Source organism: Callionymus lyra, chromosome 13, assembly GCF_982586985.1.
Source record: "Callionymus lyra chromosome 13, fCalLyr1.hap1.1, whole genome shotgun sequence".
NCBI classification, from domain to species: Eukaryota; Metazoa; Chordata; class Actinopteri; order Syngnathiformes; family Callionymidae; genus Callionymus; species Callionymus lyra.
Genome location: NC_141830.1, coordinates 1607731 through 1626702, shown reverse-complemented (window position 1 = coordinate 1626702; position 18972 = coordinate 1607731). Strand labels below are relative to the sequence as shown.

The 18972-nt window shown below is 37.2% G+C and overlaps 1 protein-coding gene across 1 annotated transcript in view; it reads right to left on the bottom strand.

Moving 5' to 3' along the window:
* The window catches only part of syne1a (spectrin repeat containing, nuclear envelope 1a), a 253359-nt gene that overhangs the window by 12015 nt on the left and 222372 nt on the right, over positions 1 to 18972 (bottom strand). Inside the window, 6 exon segments of the mRNA XM_087806340.1 lie at positions 956 to 1147; positions 10351 to 10488; positions 10568 to 10750; positions 14727 to 14877; positions 14966 to 15153; positions 15217 to 15379. Coding sequence (XP_087662466.1) covers positions 956 to 1147; positions 10351 to 10488; positions 10568 to 10750; positions 14727 to 14877; positions 14966 to 15153; positions 15217 to 15379 — 1015 coding nt within the window.

The window sequence follows — 18972 nt, the reverse complement described above, 5'->3', positions numbered from 1 at the left end:
ACCAACAGGACCAGCAGGACCAGCAGGACCAGCAGGACCACAGGACCAACAGGACCAACAGGACCAGCAGGACCAGCAGGACCAGTAGGACCAGCAGAACCAGCAGGACCAGCAGGACCAGCAGGACCAACAGGACCAGCAGGACCAACAGGACCAACAGGACCAGCAGGACCAGCAGGACCAGCAGGACCAGCAGGACCATCAGGACCAGCAGGACCAACAGGACCACAGGACCAGCAGGACCAGCAGGACCAGCAGGACCAGCAGAACCAGCAGAACCAGCAGGACCAGCTGGACCAGCAGGACCAGCAGGCCCGCAGGACCAGCAGGACCAGCAGGACCAGCAGGACCAGCAGGACCAGCAGGACCAGCAGGACCAGCAGGACCAACAGGACCAGCAGGACCAACAGGACCAACAGGACCAGCAGGACCAGCAGGACCAGCAGGACCAGCAGGACCAGAGGACCAGCAGGACCACAGGACCAGCAGGACCAGCAGGACCAGCAGGACCAGCAGGACCAGCAGGACCAGCAGGATCATCAGGACCAGCAGGACCAGCAGGACCAGCACGACCAGCACGACCAGCAGGACCAACGGGACCAGCGGGACCAGCGGGACCAGCGGGACCATCAGGACCAGCAGGACCAACAGGACCAGTAGGACCAGCAGGACCAGCAGGACCAGCAGGACCAACAGGACCAGCAGGACCAACAGGACCAACAGGACCAGCAGGACCAGCAGGACCAACAGGACCAGCAGGACCAACAGGACCAACAGGACCAACAGGACCAACAGGACCAACAGGACCAGCAGGACCAACAGGACCAGCAGGACCAACAGGACCAGCAGGACCAACAGGACCAACAGGACCAACAGGACCAACAGGACCAACAGGACCAACAGGACCAGCAGGACCAGCAGGACCAGCAGGACCAGCAGGACCAGCAGGACTCACCGGCAGCCGCGTCAGCTTCTTGTAGTACCGGTCCACGCGTCCGAACACCTCCTGATAGTATCTCTGCAGCTCCTCCAGCTCCTCCTCGATCACGGCGGCGTCCAGAGGTTCGCTCTTCTCGATCAGAGCTTCTCCTTGTTTGAAGACCAGCTCGATCTTCCCCGTGTTCAGGCAGATCTCCTGCTGGAACGCCTGGAGACCACGGCTAGTTAGCACTAGTTAGCACTAGTTAGCACTAGTTAGCACTAGTTAGCACTAGTTAGCAGAGACGACATCCTTCAGTGGAAACTTCTGCTCACGACACGTTCTTCAGAGTCAGTGGATGAATGTTTGATTGACACGTCGTGACCTTGACCTTCTCTCTAGTTACCAGGTATCAGGTGTAAGTACCAGTAGATACTTTGACGATCATAAGGTTCTAGTATTTACAATATCATCATATAACGACTCAAAGTATTTGTACTTCATGAGGATTAATACTCGTACATTAGTGTTTTAACGTTAAATACTGTGAAATACTTGTTTAAGTACAAATATCTTCTTAAGAATATAAAAATATTTACAACATCATCATATAACGACTCAAAGTATTTGTACTTCATGAGGATTAATACTCGTACATTAGTGTTTCTACGTTAAAACTGTGAAATACTTGTTAAAGTACAAATATCTTCTTAAGAATATAAACATATTTACAACATCATCATATAACGACTCAAAGTATTTGTACTTCATGAGGATTAATACTCGTACATTAGTGTTTATACGTTAAATACTGTGAAATACTTGTTAAAGTACAAATATCTTCTTAAGAATATAAACATATTTACAACATCATCATATAACGACTCAAAGTATTTGTACTTCATGAGGATTAATACTCGTTCATTAGTGTTTATACGTTAAATACTGTGAAATACTTGTTAAAGTACAAATATCTTCTTAAGAATATAAACATATTTACAACATCATCATATAACGACTCAAAGTATTTGTACTTCATGAGGATTAATACTCGTACATTAGTGTTTATACGTTAAAACTGTGAAATACTTGTTAAAGTACAAATATCTTCTTAAGAATATAAACATATTTACAACATCATCATATAACGACTCAAAGTATTTGTACTTCATGAGGATTAATACTCGTACATTAGTGTTTATACGTTAAAACTGTGAAATACTTGTTAAAGTACAAATATCTTCTTAAGAATATAAACATATTTACAACATCATCATATAACGACTCAAAGTATTTGTACTTCATGAGGATTAATACTCGTACATTAGTGTTTTAACGTTAAATACTGTGAAATACTTGTTAAAGTACAAATATCTTCTTAAGAATATAAATATATTTACAACATCATCATATAACGACTCAAAGTATTTGTACTTCATGAGGATTAATACTCGTACATTAGTGTTTTAACGTTAAATACTGTGAAATACTTGTTAAAGTACAAATATCTTCTTAAGAATATAAACATATTTACAACATCATCATATAACGACTCAAAGTATTTGTACTTCATGAGGATTAATACTCGTACATTAGTGTTTTAACGTTAAATACTGTGAAATACTTGTTAAAGTACAAATATCTTCTTAAGAATATAAACATATTTTCAACATCATCATATAACGACTCAAAGTATTTGTACTTCATGAGGATTAATACTCGTACATTAGTGTTTATACGTTAAAACTGTGAAATACTTGTTAAAGTACAAATATGTTCTTAAGAATATAAACATATTTACAACATCATCATATAACGACTCAAAGTATTTGTACATCATGAGGATTAATACTCGTACATTAGTGTTTTAACGTTAAATACTGTGAAATACTTGTTAAAGTACAAATATCTTCTTAAGAATATAAACATATTTACAACATCATCATATAACGACTCAAAGTATTTGTACTTTATGAGGATTAATACTCGTACATTAGTGTTTATACGTTAAAACTGTGAAATACTTGTTAAAGTACAAATATCTTCTTAAGAATATAAACATATTTACAACATCATCATATAACGACTCAAAGTATTTGTACTTTATGAGGATTAATACTCGTACATTAGTGTTTTAACGTTAAATACTGTGAAATACTTGTTAAAGTACAAATATCTTCTTAAGAATATAAATATATTTACAACATCATCATATAACGACTCAAAGTATTTGTACTTCATGAGGATTAATACTCGTACATTAGTGTTTATACGTTAAATACTGTGAAATACTTGTTAAAGTACAAATATGTTCTTAAGAATATAAACATATTTACAACATCATCATATAACGACTCAAAGTATTTGTACTTCATGAGGATTAATACTCGTACATTAGTGTTTTAACGTTAAATACTGTGAAATACTTGTTAAAGTACAAATATGTTCTTAAGAATATAAACATATTTACAACATCATCATATAACGACTCAAAGTATTTGTACTTCATGAGGATTAATACTCGTACATTAGTGTTTACACGTTAAAACTGTGAAATACTTGTTAAAGTACAAATATCTTCTTAAGAATATAAACATATTTACAACATCATCATATAACGACTCAAAGTATTTGTACTTCATGAGGATTAATACTCGTACATTAGTGTTTATACGCTAAAACTGTGAAATACTTGTTAAAGTACAAATATGTTCTTAAGAATATAAACATATTTACAACATCATCATATATAGCGACTCAAAGTATTTGTACTTCATGAGGATTAATACTCGTACATTAGTGTTTTAACGTTAAATACTGTGAAATACTTGTTAAAGTACAAATATGTTCTTAAGAATATAAACATATTTTCAACATCATCATATAACGACTCAAAGTATTTGTACTTCATGAGGATTAATACTCGTACATTAGTGTTTATACGTTAAAACTGTGAAATACTTGTTAAAGTACAAATATGTTCTTAAGAATATAAACATATTTACAACATCATCATATAACGACTCAAAGTATTTGTACATCATGAGGATTAATACTCGTACATTAGTGTTTTAACGTTAAATACTGTGAAATACTTGTTAAAGTACAAATATCTTCTTAAGAATATAAACATATTTACAACATCATCATATAACGACTCAAAGTATTTGTACTTTATGAGGATTAATACTCGTACATTAGTGTTTATACGTTAAAACTGTGAAATACTTGTTAAAGTACAAATATCTTCTTAAGAATATAAATATATTTACAACATCATCATATAACGACTCAAAGTATTTGTACTTTATGAGGATTAATACTCGTACATTAGTGTTTTAACGTTAAATACTGTGAAATACTTGTTAAAGTACAAATATCTTCTTAAGAATATAAACATATTTACAACATCATCATATAACGACTCAAAGTATTTGTACTTTATGAGGATTAATACTCGTACATTAGTGTTTTAACGTTAAATACTGTGAAATACTTGTTAAAGTACAAATATCTTCTTAAGAATATAAACATATTTACAACATCATCATATAACGACTCAAAGTATTTGTACTTCATGAGGATTAATACTCGTACATTAGTGTTTTAACGTTAAATACTGTGAAATACTTGTTAAAGTACAAATATCTTCTTAAGAATATAAACATATTTACAACATCATCATATAACGACTCAAAGTATTTGTACTTCATGAGGATTAATACTCGTACATTAGTGTTTTAACGTTAAATACTGTGAAATACTTGTTAAAGTACAAATATCTTCTTAAGAATATAAACATATTTACAACATCATCATATAACGACTCAAAGTATTTGTACTTCATGAGGATTAATACTCGTACATTAGTGTTTTAACGTTAAATACTGTGAAATACTTGTTAAAGTACAAATATCTTCTTAAGAATATAAACATATTTACAACATCATCATATAACGACTCAAAGTATTTGTACTTCATGAGGATTAATACTCGTACATTAGTGTTTTAACGTTAAATACTGTGAAATACTTGTTAAAGTACAAATATCTTCTTAAGAATATAAACATATTTACAACATCATCATATGACGACTCAAAGTATTTGTACTTCATGAGGATTAATACTCGTACATTAGTGTTTTAACGTTAAATACTGTGAAATACTTGTTAAGTACAAATATCTTCTTAAGAATATAAACATATTTACAACATCATCATATAACGACTCAAAGTATTTGTACTTCATGAGGATTAATACTCGTACATTAGTGTTTATACGTTAAAACTGTGAAATACTTGTTAAAGTACAAATATCTTCTTAAGAATATAAACATATTTACAACATCATCATATAACGACTCAAAGTATTTGTACTTCATGAGGATTAATACTCGTACATTAGTGTTTATACGTTAAAACTGTGAAATACTTGTTAAAGTACAAATATCTTCTTAAGAATATAAACATATTTACAACATCATCATATAACGACTCAAAGTATTTGTACTTCATGAGGATTAATACTCGTACATTAGTGTTTTAACGTTAAATACTGTGAAATACTTGTTAAAGTACAAATATCTTCTTAAGAATATAAATATATTTACAACATCATCATATAACGACTCAAAGTATTTGTACTTCATGAGGATTAATACTCGTACATTAGTGTTTTAACGTTAAATACTGTGAAATACTTGTTAAAGTACAAATATCTTCTTAAGAATATAAACATATTTACAACATCATCATATAACGACTCAAAGTATTTGTACTTTATGAGGATTAATACTCGTACATTAGTGTTTTAACGTTAAATACTGTGAAATACTTGTTAAAGTACAAATATCTTCTTAAGAATATAAACATATTTACAACATCATCATATAACGACTCAAAGTATTTGTACTTCATGAGGATTAATACTCGTACATTAGTGTTTTAACGTTAAATACTGTGAAATACTTGTTAAAGTACAAATATCTTCTTAAGAATATAAACATATTTACAACATCATCATATAACGACTCAAAGTATTTGTACTTCATGAGGATTAATACTCGTACATTAGTGTTTTAACGTTAAATACTGTGAAATACTTGTTAAAGTACAAATATCTTCTTAAGAATATAAACATATTTACAACATCATCATATAACGACTCAAAGTATTTGTACTTCATGAGGATTAATACTCGTACATTAGTGTTTTAACGTTAAATACTGTGAAATACTTGTTAAAGTACAAATATCTTCTTAAGAATATAAACATATTTACAACATCATCATATAACGACTCAAAGTATTTGTACTTCATGAGGATTAATACTCGTACATTAGTGTTTTAACGTTAAATACTGTGAAATACTTGTTAAAGTACAAATATCTTCTTAAGAATATAAACATATTTACAACATCATCATATGACGACTCAAAGTATTTGTACTTCATGAGGATTAATACTCGTACATTAGTGTTTTAACGTTAAATACTGTGAAATACTTGTTAAGTACAAATATCTTCTTAAGAATATAAACATATTTACAACATCATCATATAACGACTCAAAGTATTTGTACTTCATGAGGATTAATACTCGTACATTAGTGTTTATACGTTAAAACTGTGAAATACTTGTTAAAGTACAAATATCTTCTTAAGAATATAAACATATTTACAACATCATCATATAACGACTCAAAGTATTTGTACTTCATGAGGATTAATACTCGTACATTAGTGTTTATACGTTAAAACTGTGAAATACTTGTTAAAGTACAAATATCTTCTTAAGAATATAAACATATTTACAACATCATCATATAACGACTCAAAGTATTTGTACTTCATGAGGATTAATACTCGTACATTAGTGTTTTAACGTTAAATACTGTGAAATACTTGTTAAAGTACAAATATCTTCTTAAGAATATAAATATATTTACAACATCATCATATAACGACTCAAAGTATTTGTACTTCATGAGGATTAATACTCGTACATTAGTGTTTTAACGTTAAATACTGTGAAATACTTGTTAAAGTACAAATATCTTCTTAAGAATATAAACATATTTACAACATCATCATATAACGACTCAAAGTATTTGTACTTCATGAGGATTAATACTCGTACATTAGTGTTTTAACGTTAAATACTGTGAAATACTTGTTAAAGTACAAATATCTTCTTAAGAATATAAACATATTTTCAACATCATCATATAACGACTCAAAGTATTTGTACTTCATGAGGATTAATACTCGTACATTAGTGTTTATACGTTAAAACTGTGAAATACTTGTTAAAGTACAAATATGTTCTTAAGAATATAAACATATTTACAACATCATCATATAACGACTCAAAGTATTTGTACATCATGAGGATTAATACTCGTACATTAGTGTTTTAACGTTAAATACTGTGAAATACTTGTTAAAGTACAAATATCTTCTTAAGAATATAAACATATTTACAACATCATCATATAACGACTCAAAGTATTTGTACTTTATGAGGATTAATACTCGTACATTAGTGTTTATACGTTAAAACTGTGAAATACTTGTTAAAGTACAAATATCTTCTTAAGAATATAAACATATTTACAACATCATCATATAACGACTCAAAGTATTTGTACTTTATGAGGATTAATACTCGTACATTAGTGTTTTAACGTTAAATACTGTGAAATACTTGTTAAAGTACAAATATCTTCTTAAGAATATAAATATATTTACAACATCATCATATAACGACTCAAAGTATTTGTACTTCATGAGGATTAATACTCGTACATTAGTGTTTATACGTTAAATACTGTGAAATACTTGTTAAAGTACAAATATGTTCTTAAGAATATAAACATATTTACAACATCATCATATAACGACTCAAAGTATTTGTACTTCATGAGGATTAATACTCGTACATTAGTGTTTTAACGTTAAATACTGTGAAATACTTGTTAAAGTACAAATATGTTCTTAAGAATATAAACATATTTACAACATCATCATATAACGACTCAAAGTATTTGTACTTCATGAGGATTAATACTCGTACATTAGTGTTTTAACGTTAAATACTGTGAAATACTTGTTAAAGTACAAATATCTTCTTAAGAATATAAATATATTTACAACATCATCATATAACGACTCAAAGTATTTGTACTTCATGAGGATTAATACTCGTACATTAGTGTTTATACGTTAAATACTGTGAAATACTTGTTAAAGTACAAATATGTTCTTAAGAATATAAACATATTTACAACATCATCATATAACGACTCAAAGTATTTGTACTTCATGAGGATTAATACTCGTACATTAGTGTTTTAACGTTAAATACTGTGAAATACTTGTTAAAGTACAAATATCTTCTTAAGAATATAAACATATTTACAACATCATCATATGACGACTCAAAGTATTTGTACTTCATGAGGATTAATACTCGTACATTAGTGTTTTAACGTTAAATACTGTGAAATACTTGTTAAAGTACAAATATCTTCTTAAGAATATAAACATATTTACAACATCATCATATAACGACTCAAAGTATTTGTACTTCATGAGGATTAATACTCGTACATTAGTGTTTATACGTTAAAACTGTGAAATACTTGTTAAAGTACAAATATCTTCTTAAGAATATAAACATATTTACAACATCATCATATAACGACTCAAAGTATTTGTACTTCATGAGGATTAATACTCGTACATTAGTGTTTTAACGTTAAATACTGTGAAATACTTGTTAAAGTACAAATATCTTCTTAAGAATATAAACATATTTACAACATCATCATATAACGACTCAAAGTATTTGTACTTCATGAGGATTAATACTCGTACATTAGTGTTTATACGTTAAAACTGTGAAATACTTGTTAAAGTACAAATATCTTCTTAAGAATATAAACATATTTACAACATCATCATATAACGACTCAAAGTATTTGTACTTCATGAGGATTAATACTTCGTTAATACTGTTAATGATCCGTTTCAAGTTGTTTGAGCTCAAAGTTAATATTATCGTGTTATTGATGAAGGTGTGAGTTTGTAGTTTAACGATGTTAGTATGTGAGTCAATTATTATTAGTTAGTATTAGTTAATAGTTAACATGTGAGTCAATTATTATTAGTTAGTATTAGTTAATAGTTAATATGTGAGTCAATTATTATTAGTTAATACGTATAGTTAATAGTCAATATGTGAATGAATTATAAATAGTTAATATTAGTTAATATGGTTAATAGTCAATATGTGAATGAATTATTAATAGTTAATATTAGTTAATATGTGAATGAATTATTAATAGTTAATAGTTAATATTAGTTAATATGTGAATGAATTATTAATAGTTAATATTAGTTAATATGTGAATGAATTATTAATAGTTAGTATTAGTTAATATGTGAATGAATTATTAATAGTTAATAGTTAATATTAGTTAATATGTGAATGAATTATTAATAGTTAATATTAGTGAATATGTGAATGAATTATTAATAGTTAATGTTAGTTAATATAGTTAATAGTTAATATGTGAATGAATTATTAATAGTTAATATTAGTTTATATGTGAATGAATTATTAATAGTTAATAGTTAATATTAGTTAATATGTGAATGAATTATTAATAGTTAATATTAGTTAATAGTTAATATGTGAATGAATTATTGATAGTTAATAGTAGTTAATATAGTTAATAGTTAATATGTGAATGAATTATTAATAGTTAATATTAGTTAATATGTGAATGAATTATTAATAGTTAATATTAGTTAATAGTTAATATGTGAATGAATTATTAATAGTTAATATTAGCTAATATAGTTAATATGTGAATGAATCGTTCATAGTTAATATTAGTTAATATTAGTTAATATTAGTTAATAGTTAATATGTGAATGAATTATTAATAGTTAATATTAGTTAATATGTGAATGAATTATTAATAGTTAATATTAGTTAATATAGTTAATAATGTGAATTAATTATTAATAGTTAATATAGTTAATAGTTAATATGTGAATGAATGATTAACAGTTAATACAGTTAATAGTTAATATGTGAATGAATTATTAATAGTTAATATAGTTAATAGTTAATATGTGAATTAGTTAATAGTTAATATGTGAATGAATTATTAATAGTTAATGTTAGTTAATAGTTAATATGTGAATGAATTATTAATAGTTAATATAGTTAATAGTTAATGTTAGTTAATATTAGTTAAAATAGTTAATATGTGAATGAATTATTAATAGTTAATATTAGTTAATATGCACCTCAAGTGTTCTGAAGATGCTTCTTTGAATGTAAACATGTGTAAATACTTGTAAATACTTGTAAATACTTGTAAATACTTGTCAATACTTGTAAATACTTCATTATTCGTACCCGGAGCTGCTTGATCTTGGCCTGGACGTCGCACTCTGAGAAGTGCTCTATGTTGGTGAGCTGCAGGTCCATCTCCGTCAGCCACACCAGGATGGAGTCCCTCTGCGTCTCCAGCTCCTCCCTCTGGCCGATGAAGTGCTGCAGGACCAGCGTTGATAAGGACCAGCGTTGATAAGGACCAGCGTTGATAAGGATTGACATCACGACATATCGTTACCCGCAGACGCCGCAGCACGGCCGCCACCCGCCGCTGCAGGTGGTCCCACCTCCTGTTCCCATCATGCACCATTTCACGCAGGCGACAGGACGCGTCGGTCCGGTTCTCGCGGGCCAGACGCCGGTACTGCTTGTTGATCAGCTCCAGCTGCGTCAGACACTCCTGGACCTGGCGCTGGAAGGCCTGTGAGGTCACACCACAAGAAGGTCTTCAGAACCAGACTCTGGGTCACCACAAGAAGGTCTTCAGAACCAGACTCTGGGTCACGACAAGAAGGTCTTCAGAACCAGACTCTGGGTCACGACAAGTTCTTGACTTCAGAACCAGACTCTGGGTCACGACAAGTTCTTGACTTCAGAACCAGACTCTGGGTCACAAGAAGGTCTTGACTTCAGAACCAGACTCTGGGTCACGAGAAGAAGGTCTTCAGAACCAGACTCTGGGTCACGACAAGTTCTTGACTTCAGAACCAGACTCTGGGTCACAACAAGTTCTTGACTTCAGAACCAGACTCTGGGTCACGAGAAGAAGGTCTTCAGAACCAGACTCTGGGTCACGAGAAGAAGGTCTTCAGAACCAGACTCTGGGTCACGACAAGTTCTTGACTTCAGAACCAGACTCTGGGTCACGAGAAGGTCTTGACTTCAGAACCAGACTCTGGGTCACGACAAGTTCTTGACTTCAGAACCAGACTCTGGGTCACAACAAGTTATTGACTTCAGAACCAGACTCTGGGTCACAAGAAGGTCTTGACTTCAGAACCAGACTCTGGGTCACTATGAGTTCTTGACTTCAGAACCAGACTCTGGGTCACGACAAGTTCTTGACTTCAGAATCAGACTCTGGGTCACGAGAAGTTCTTGACTTCAGAACCAGACTCTGGGTCACAAGAAGTTCTTGACTTTAGAACCAGACTCTGGGTCACAAGGAGTTCTTGACTTCAGAACCAGACTCTGGGTCACGAGAAGTTCTTGACTTCAGAACCAGACTCTGGGTCACGAGAAGTTCTTGACTTCAGAACCAGACTCTGGGTCACGACAAGTTCTTGTCTTCAGAACTAGACTCTGGGTCACGACAAGTTCTTGACTTCAGAACCAGACTCTGGGTCACGAGAAGTTCTTGACTTCAGAACCAGACTCTGGGTCACAAGAAGTTCTTGACTTCAGAACCAGACTCTGGGTCACAAGAAGTTCTTGACTTTAGAACCAGACTCTGGGTCACAACAAGTTCTTGACCTCAGAACCAGACTCTGGGTCACGACAAGTTCTTGACTTCAGAACCAGACTCTGGGTCACGAGAAGTTCTTGACTTCAGAACCAGACTCTGGGTCACGAGAAGAAGGTCTTCAGAACCAGACTCTGGGTCACGACAAGTTCTTGACTTCAGAACCAGACTCTGGGTCACGAGAAGTTCTTGACTTCAGAACCAGACTCTGGGTCACAAGAAGGTCTTGACTTCAGAACCAGACTCTGGATCACGACAAGTTCTTGACTTCAGAACCAGACTCTGGGTCACGAGAAGGTCTTGACTTCAGAACCAGACTCTGGGTCACGACAAGTTCTTGACTTCAGAACCAGACTCTGGGTCACGACAAGTCATTGACTTCAGAACCAGACTATGGGTCACGACAAGTTCTTGACTTCAGAACCAGACTCTGGGTCACGACAAGAAGGTCTTCAGAACCAGACTCTGGGTCACGACAAGTTCTTGACTTCAGAACCAGACTCTGGGTCACGACGAGTTCTTGACTTCAGAACCAGACTCTGGGTCACGACAAGTTCTTGACTTCAGAACCAGACTCTCGGTCACGAGAAGTTCTTGACTTCAGAACCAGACTCTGGGTCACGAGAAGGTCTTGACTTCAGAACCAGACTCTGGGTCACGACAAGTTCTTGACTTCAGAACCAGACTCTGGGTCACGACAAGTTCTTGACTTCAGAACCAGACTCTGGGTCACGACAAGTTCTTGACTTCAGAACCAGACTCTGGGTCACAAGAAGGTCTTGACTTCAGAACCAGACTCTGGGTCACGACAAGTTCTTGACTTCAGAACCAGACTCTGGGTCACAAGAAGATCTTGACTTCAGAACCAGACTCTGGGTCACGACAAGTTCTTGACTTCAGAACCAGACTCTGGGTCACAAGAAGGTCTTGACTTCAGAACCAGACTCTGGGTCACAAGAAGGTCTTGACTTCAGAACCAGACTCTGGGTCACGACAAGAAGGTCTTCAGAACCAGACTCTGGGTCACGACAAGTTCTTGACTTCAGAACCAGACTCTGGGTCACGAGAAGATCTTGACTTCAGAACCAGACTCTGGGTCACAAGAAGGTCTTGACTTCAGAACCAGACTCTGGGTCACGAGAAGTTCTTGACTTCAGAACCAGACTCTGGGTCACGACAGGTTCTTGACTTCAGAACCAGACTCTGGGCCACGAGAAGTTCTTGACTTCAGAACCAGACTCTGGGTCACGAGAAGTTCTTGACTTCAGAACCAGACTCTGGGTCACGACAAGTTCTTGACTTCAGAACCAGACTCTGGGTCACGAGAAGTTCTTGACTTCAGAACCAGACTCTGGGTCACGAGAAGAAGGTCTTCAGAACCAGACTCTGGGTCACAAGAAGTTCTTGACTTCAGAACCAGACTCTGGGTCACGAGAAGAAGGTCTTCAGAACCAGACTCTGGGTCACGACAAGTTCTTGACTTCAGAACCAGCCTCTGGGTCACGAGAAGAAGGTCTTCAGAACCAGACTCTGGGTCACGACAAGTTCTTGACTTCAGAACCAGACTCTGGGTCACGAGAAGTTCTTGACTTCAGAACCAGACTCTGGGTCACGAGGAGTTCTTGACTTCAGAACCAGACTCTGGGTCACGACAAGTTCTTGACTTCAGAATCAGACTCTGGGTCACGAGGAGTTCTTGACTTCAGAACCAGCCTCTGGGTCACGAGAAGAAGGTCTTCAGAACCAGACTCTGGGTCACGACAAGTTCTTGACTTCAGAACCAGACTCTGGGTCACAAGAAGGTCTTGACTTCAGAACCAGACTCTGGGTCACTATGAGTTCTTGACTTCAGAACCAGACTCTGGGTCACGACAAGTTCTTGACTTCAGAATCAGACTCTGGGTCACGAGAAGTTCTTGACTTCAGAACCAGACTCTGGGTCACAAGAAGTTCTTGACTTTAGAACCAGACTCTGGGTCACAAGGAGTTCTTGACTTCAGAACCAGACTCTGGGTCACGAGAAGTTCTTGACTTCAGAACCAGACTCTGGGTCACGAGAAGTTCTTGACTTCAGAACCAGACTCTGGGTCACGACAAGTTCTTGTCTTCAGAACTAGACTCTGGGTCACGACAAGTTCTTGACTTCAGAACCAGACTCTGGGTCACGAGAAGTTCTTGACTTCAGAACCAGACTCTGGGTCACAAGAAGTTCTTGACTTCAGAACCAGACTCTGGGTCACAAGAAGTTCTTGACTTTAGAACCAGACTCTGGGTCACAACAAGTTCTTGACCTCAGAACCAGACTCTGGGTCACGACAAGTTCTTGACTTCAGAACCAGACTCTGGGTCACGAGAAGTTCTTGACTTCAGAACCAGACTCTGGGTCACGAGAAGAAGGTCTTCAGAACCAGACTCTGGGTCACGACAAGTTCTTGACTTCAGAACCAGACTATAGGTCACGACAAGTTCTTGACTTCAGAACCAGACTCTGGGTCACGAGAAGAAGGCCTTCAGAACCAGACTCTGGGTCACGACAAGTTCTTGACTTCAGAACCAGACTCTGGGTCACGAGAAGAAGGCCTTCAGAACCAGACTCTGGGTCACGACAAGTTCTTGACTTCAGAACCAGACTCTGGGTCACGAGAAGTTCTTGACTTCAGAACCAGACTCTGGGTCACGAGAAGAAGGTCTTCAGAACCAGACTCTGGGTCACGGTCAGGAATGTGTGACGGCCGGCGACAGCTGAGCTTCTCTGGACGACAGTAACTCGACACTCGCTGCAGCAGAGACACAACTTCACACGAGTCTCCTTGTTGAACAACGACACGAACACAACGACCTTCTCAGAACCTTCTCCAGAGACTTGAAGGAATCCAAGCTCACTAAAGCTTCTTCGTCACAGACATTCAACATGAAGAACACGAACATTTCTGACCTCAAACTTCTTAAGTTCCTCTTTGGCCACCGTGTAAAGAACGCCCGAGGAGTTGGGCAGAGCTGCTGTTCTCTCTGAGGTCTTCAACCAGTCTTCAAACCTGGAGTAGTCGTCCAGGAACTTCTGCCACAGTCTCCACGTCTCCTCGATCCTGCATGGAGAAGATGAAGGTTCACGTGCTGCTCTTGAAGACTCCACTGATCAAGATGTTCTGGCAGCATCTTTCGGAAGAAACTCACTTCAGCCTCCTCTCCATGGACATGGCGCAGATGTTCCTCCAGCGCCGGTCCAGTCCTCGCGTGGCCTGCTGGATGGAGTCGCACTCCGTCTCCGTGGAGCAGGCGTCGCAGTCGTGGAGCAGAACTTCACACAGGTTCAGCACGGACGCCACACCTGTGCTGTGTTTCTCGATGTCTCGCTGAAGCTCCTGCGAGAAGATGACATCTTCTCAGTCTCACGCGCTCAGGCGTCAGAGACGCTCGCGTCTCACCTGCTGCTGGTTGAGCTTCTTCTGGATCTCCTGGTCGTCGCAGGTGTCGTAGACGATGGGTCTGGACAGTTGGGTCTCGATGTGAGACAACCAGGAGCGCAGGCCGCTCATGTTCTTCTCCAGCTGCTGCACGGCCACCAGGGTCTCACGCAACTTCTTCACCCTGAGGAGCAAACGTGAGTTCAAGTCACATCTTCAAACCAGGATAAAGAATGATGAACAAAGAAGCTTTTGGTTTAGTTTCTTTACTCAATTTGTCAGATTTGTGTAGAAACATCTCAAGAACCGTCAACGTTTTCAGTTCATTTTTCTACATTCGATCAAACTTGTCGACATAAACGAGATTGTTTTGAGACGATGCATCTTGAAGATCTTCTCGTCATATCTGAAGTCACGAGAAGGTGGAGAAGACAACAGTCGTACAACTTTCATTACAAGAGTCACAGTCGTACAACTGTCATTACAAGAGACACAGTCGTACAACTGTCATCACAAGAGTCACAGTCGTACAACTGTCATTACAAGAGACACAGTCGTACAACTGTCATCACAAGAGTCACAGTCGTACAACTGTCATCACAAGAGACACAGTCGTACAACTGTCATCACAAGAGTCACAGTCGTACAACCGTCATCACGAGAGTCACAGTCGTACAACTGTCATCACAAGAGTCACAGTCGAACAACTTTCATTACAAGAGTCAAAGTCATACAACTGTCATCACAAGAGTCACAGTCGCACAACAAGAACATCACAAGAGTCACAGTCGTACAACTGTCATCACAAGAGTCACAGTCGTACAACTTTCATCACAAGAGTCACAGTCATACAACTTTCATTACAAGTGACACAGTCGTACAACTTTCATCACAAGAGTCACAGTCATACAACTTTCATTACAAGAGACACAGTCGTACAACTTTCATTTCAAGAGACACAGTCGTACAACTTTCATCACAAGAGTCACAGTCGTACAACCGTGATCACAAGAGTCACAGTCGTACAACCGTCATCACAAGAGTCACAGTCGTACAACTTTCATTTCAAGAGACACAGTCGTACAACTTTCATCACAAGAGTCACAGTCGTACAACTTTCATTACAAGAGACACAGTCGAACAACTTTCATTACAAGAGACACAGTCGTACAACTGTCATCACAAGAGTCACAGTCGTACAACCGTCATCACAAGAGTCACAGTCGTACAACTTTCATTACAAGAGTCACAGTCGTACAACTGTCATCACAAGAGTCACAGTCGTACAACCGTCATCACAAGAGTCACAGTCGTACAACCGTCATCACAAGAGTCACAGTCGTACAACCGTCATCACAAGAGTCACAGTCACACAACCGTCATCACAAGAGTCACAGTCGTACAACTTTCATTACAAGTGACACAGTCGTACAACTTTCATCACAAGAGTCACAGTCATACAACTTTCATTACAAGAGACACAGTCGTACAACTTTCATTTCAAGAGACACAGTCGTACAACTTTCATCACAAGAGTCACAGTCGTACAACCGTGATCACAAGAGTCACAGTCGTACAACCGTCATCACAAGAGTCACAGTCGTACAACTTTCATTTCAAGAGACACAGTCGTACAACTTTCATCACAAGAGTCACAGTCGTACAACTTTCATTACAAGAGACACAGTCGAACAACTTTCATTACAAGAGACACAGTCGTACAACTGTCATCACAAGAGTCACAGTCGTACAACCGTCATCACAAGAGTCACAGTCGTACAACTTTCATTACAAGAGTCACAGTCGTACAACTGTCATCACAAGAGTCACAGTCGTACAACCGTCATCACAAGAGTCACAGTCGTACAACCGTCATCACAAGAGTCACAGTCGTACAACCGTCATCACAAGAGTCACAGTCACACAACCGTCATCACAAGAGTCACAGTCGTACAACTTTCATTACAAGAGTCACAGTCGTACAACTGTCATCACAAGAGTCACAGTCGTACAACTGTCATCACAAGAGTCACAGTCATACAACCGTCATCACAAGAGTCACAGTCGTACAACCGTCATCACAAGAGTCACAGTCGTACAACCATCATCACAAGAGTCACAGTCGTACAACTGTCATCACAAGAGTCACAGTCGTACAACTTTCATTACAAGAGTCACAGTCGTACAACTTTCATCACAAGAGTCACAGTCGTACAACTTTCATTACAAGAGACACAGTCGTACAACTTTCATTACAAGAGTCACAGTCGTACAACTGTCATTACAAGAGACACAGTCGTACAACTTTCATTACAAGAGACACAGTCGTACAACTGTCATTACAAGAGTCACAGTCGTACAACTGTCATTACAAGAGACACAGTCGTACAACTTTCATCACAAGAGTCACAGTCGTACAACTTTCATTTCAAGAGACACAGTCGTACAACTTTCATCACAAGAGTCACAGTCGTACAACTGTCATCACAAGAGTCACAGTTGTACAACAAGAACAATACAAGAGTCACAGTCGTACAACAAGAACAATACAAGAGTCACAGTCGTACAACTGTCATCACAAGAGTCACAGTCGTACAACAAGTACAATACAAGAGTCACAGTCGTACAACAAGAACAATACAAGAGTCACAGTCATACAACTGTCATCTCAAGAGTCACAGTCGTACAACAAGTACAATACAAGAGTCACAGTCGTACAACAAGAACAATACAAGAGTCACAGTCGTACAACAAGAACAACACAAGAGTCACAGTCGTAGAACAATACAAGAGTCACAGTCGTACAACAAGAACAACACAAGAGTCACAGTCGTACAACCGTCATCACAAGAGTCACAGTCGTACAACAAGAACAATACAAGAGTCACAGTCGTACAACAAGTACAATACAAGAGTCACAGTCGTACAACAAGAACAACACAAGAGTCACAGTCATACAACTGTCATTACAAGATTCACAGTCATACAACTGTCATCACAAGAGTCACAGTCGTACAACCGTCATCACGAGAGTCACAGTCGTACAACCGTCATCACAAGAGTCACAGTCGTACAATCGTCATCACGAGAGTCACAGTCGTACAACAAGAACATAACAAGTGTCACAGACGTACAACAAGAAAATCGCAAGGGTCAAAGTCGTACAACTGTCATCACAATAGTCACAGTCATACAACCGTCATCACAAGATTCACAGTCGTACAACCGTCATCACGAGTGTCACATTCGTACAACAAGAATATAACAAGTGTCACAGTCGTACAACAAGAACAACACAAGAGTCACAGTTGTACAACTGTCATCACAATAGTCACAGTCGTACAACCGTCATCACAAGATTCACAGTCGTACAACCGTCATCACGAGTGTCACAGTCGTACAACAAGAACAACACAAGAGTTACAGTCGTACAACCGTCATCACGAGAGTCACAGTCGTACAACAAGAACATCACAAGAGTCACAGTCGTACAACCGTCATCACGAGAGTCACAGTCGTACAACCGTCATCACAAGAGTCACAGTCGTACAACAAGAACAATACAAGAGTCACAGTCGTACAACAAGTACAATACAAGAGTCACAGTCGTACAACAAGAACAACACAAGAGTCACAGTCATACAACTGTCATTACAAGATTCACAGTCATACAACTGTCATCACAAGAGTCACAGTCGTACAACCGTCATCACGAGAGTCACAGTCGTACAACCGTCATCACAAGAGTCACAGTCGTACAATCGTCATCACGAGAGT